This window comes from Laccaria bicolor, genomic scaffold, assembly GCF_000143565.1.
Source record: "Laccaria bicolor S238N-H82 LACBIscaffold_32 genomic scaffold, whole genome shotgun sequence".
Taxonomy (NCBI): Eukaryota; Fungi; Basidiomycota; class Agaricomycetes; order Agaricales; family Hydnangiaceae; genus Laccaria; species Laccaria bicolor.
The window spans coordinates 598,723-599,375 of NW_001889903.1; the positions used below are offsets into that span (position 1 = coordinate 598,723).

General features: G+C 50.2%; 1 protein-coding gene across 1 annotated transcript; it reads left to right on the forward strand.

The window, feature by feature from the left end:
* Positions 1–69: 69 nt before the first annotated feature.
* LACBIDRAFT_306929 (uncharacterized protein) lies at positions 70–408 on the forward strand (the record flags this gene model as incomplete). The annotated part of the gene is made up of 2 exons (XM_001885557.1): positions 70–351; positions 406–408. 2 exons carry the CDS (start codon positions 70–72, stop codon positions 406–408), a joined length of 285 nt encoding a protein of 94 aa, XP_001885592.1.
* Between the last annotated feature and the right edge of the window lie 245 nt (positions 409–653).

Consider the following 653-nt stretch of genomic DNA (forward strand, 5'->3'; position numbering starts at 1 on the left):
CGACCCCTTGTTGTTGCTACCATCACCTCGTGATCTCAAGATTTGAACAGCGCAGCAGAGGTCGTCGTAATGGCGGGTTCCAAGGGTAAGGAGGCATTTCGTAGGCCTCTGCACCAACTCAAAACTCCGCTAGGAAAAGACTCAGCTCCGCTGAGTCTTTTCCCCTCGAGCCTCGCTCACCATCCATGGCAGCACCGCTTGCCCCTTGAGCTCCGCTCACCAATCATGGCTTCGACACCGATCTCTGACTCAGTGCCAAAGTTTGGCAGATGCTGGGTTAGGAGAAGTCATCGGTGTCGTTTCCATCTCCTGTGCTGGCTCTTTCTCTCAGACCACGTCTACCCAGCACAGGTAAGCGCTCCACGCTCTCTATCTTATGCGCCGCATACTCACCCAAATGAATAGTGATCTCTACCAAAAGGCTTCGCCTATCGTTTATTATAAACGCACTCCAATCACTTCTCATTTGGTGAGGCATCTATTCTATTGAGCATCGTTCATACTCTTACATCCCCTCTGGCTCAGACTTCGTCAGCCAGATTGTAAGAAGTGTTGTAAAGATTCCCTCCAGCTCAATACTCACTTACCGTGCCTCTCACAGAATCTCTTCAGATTTCTTTGGCCCTCCCTCCACTTCCCTCTTTTCTTTTTGT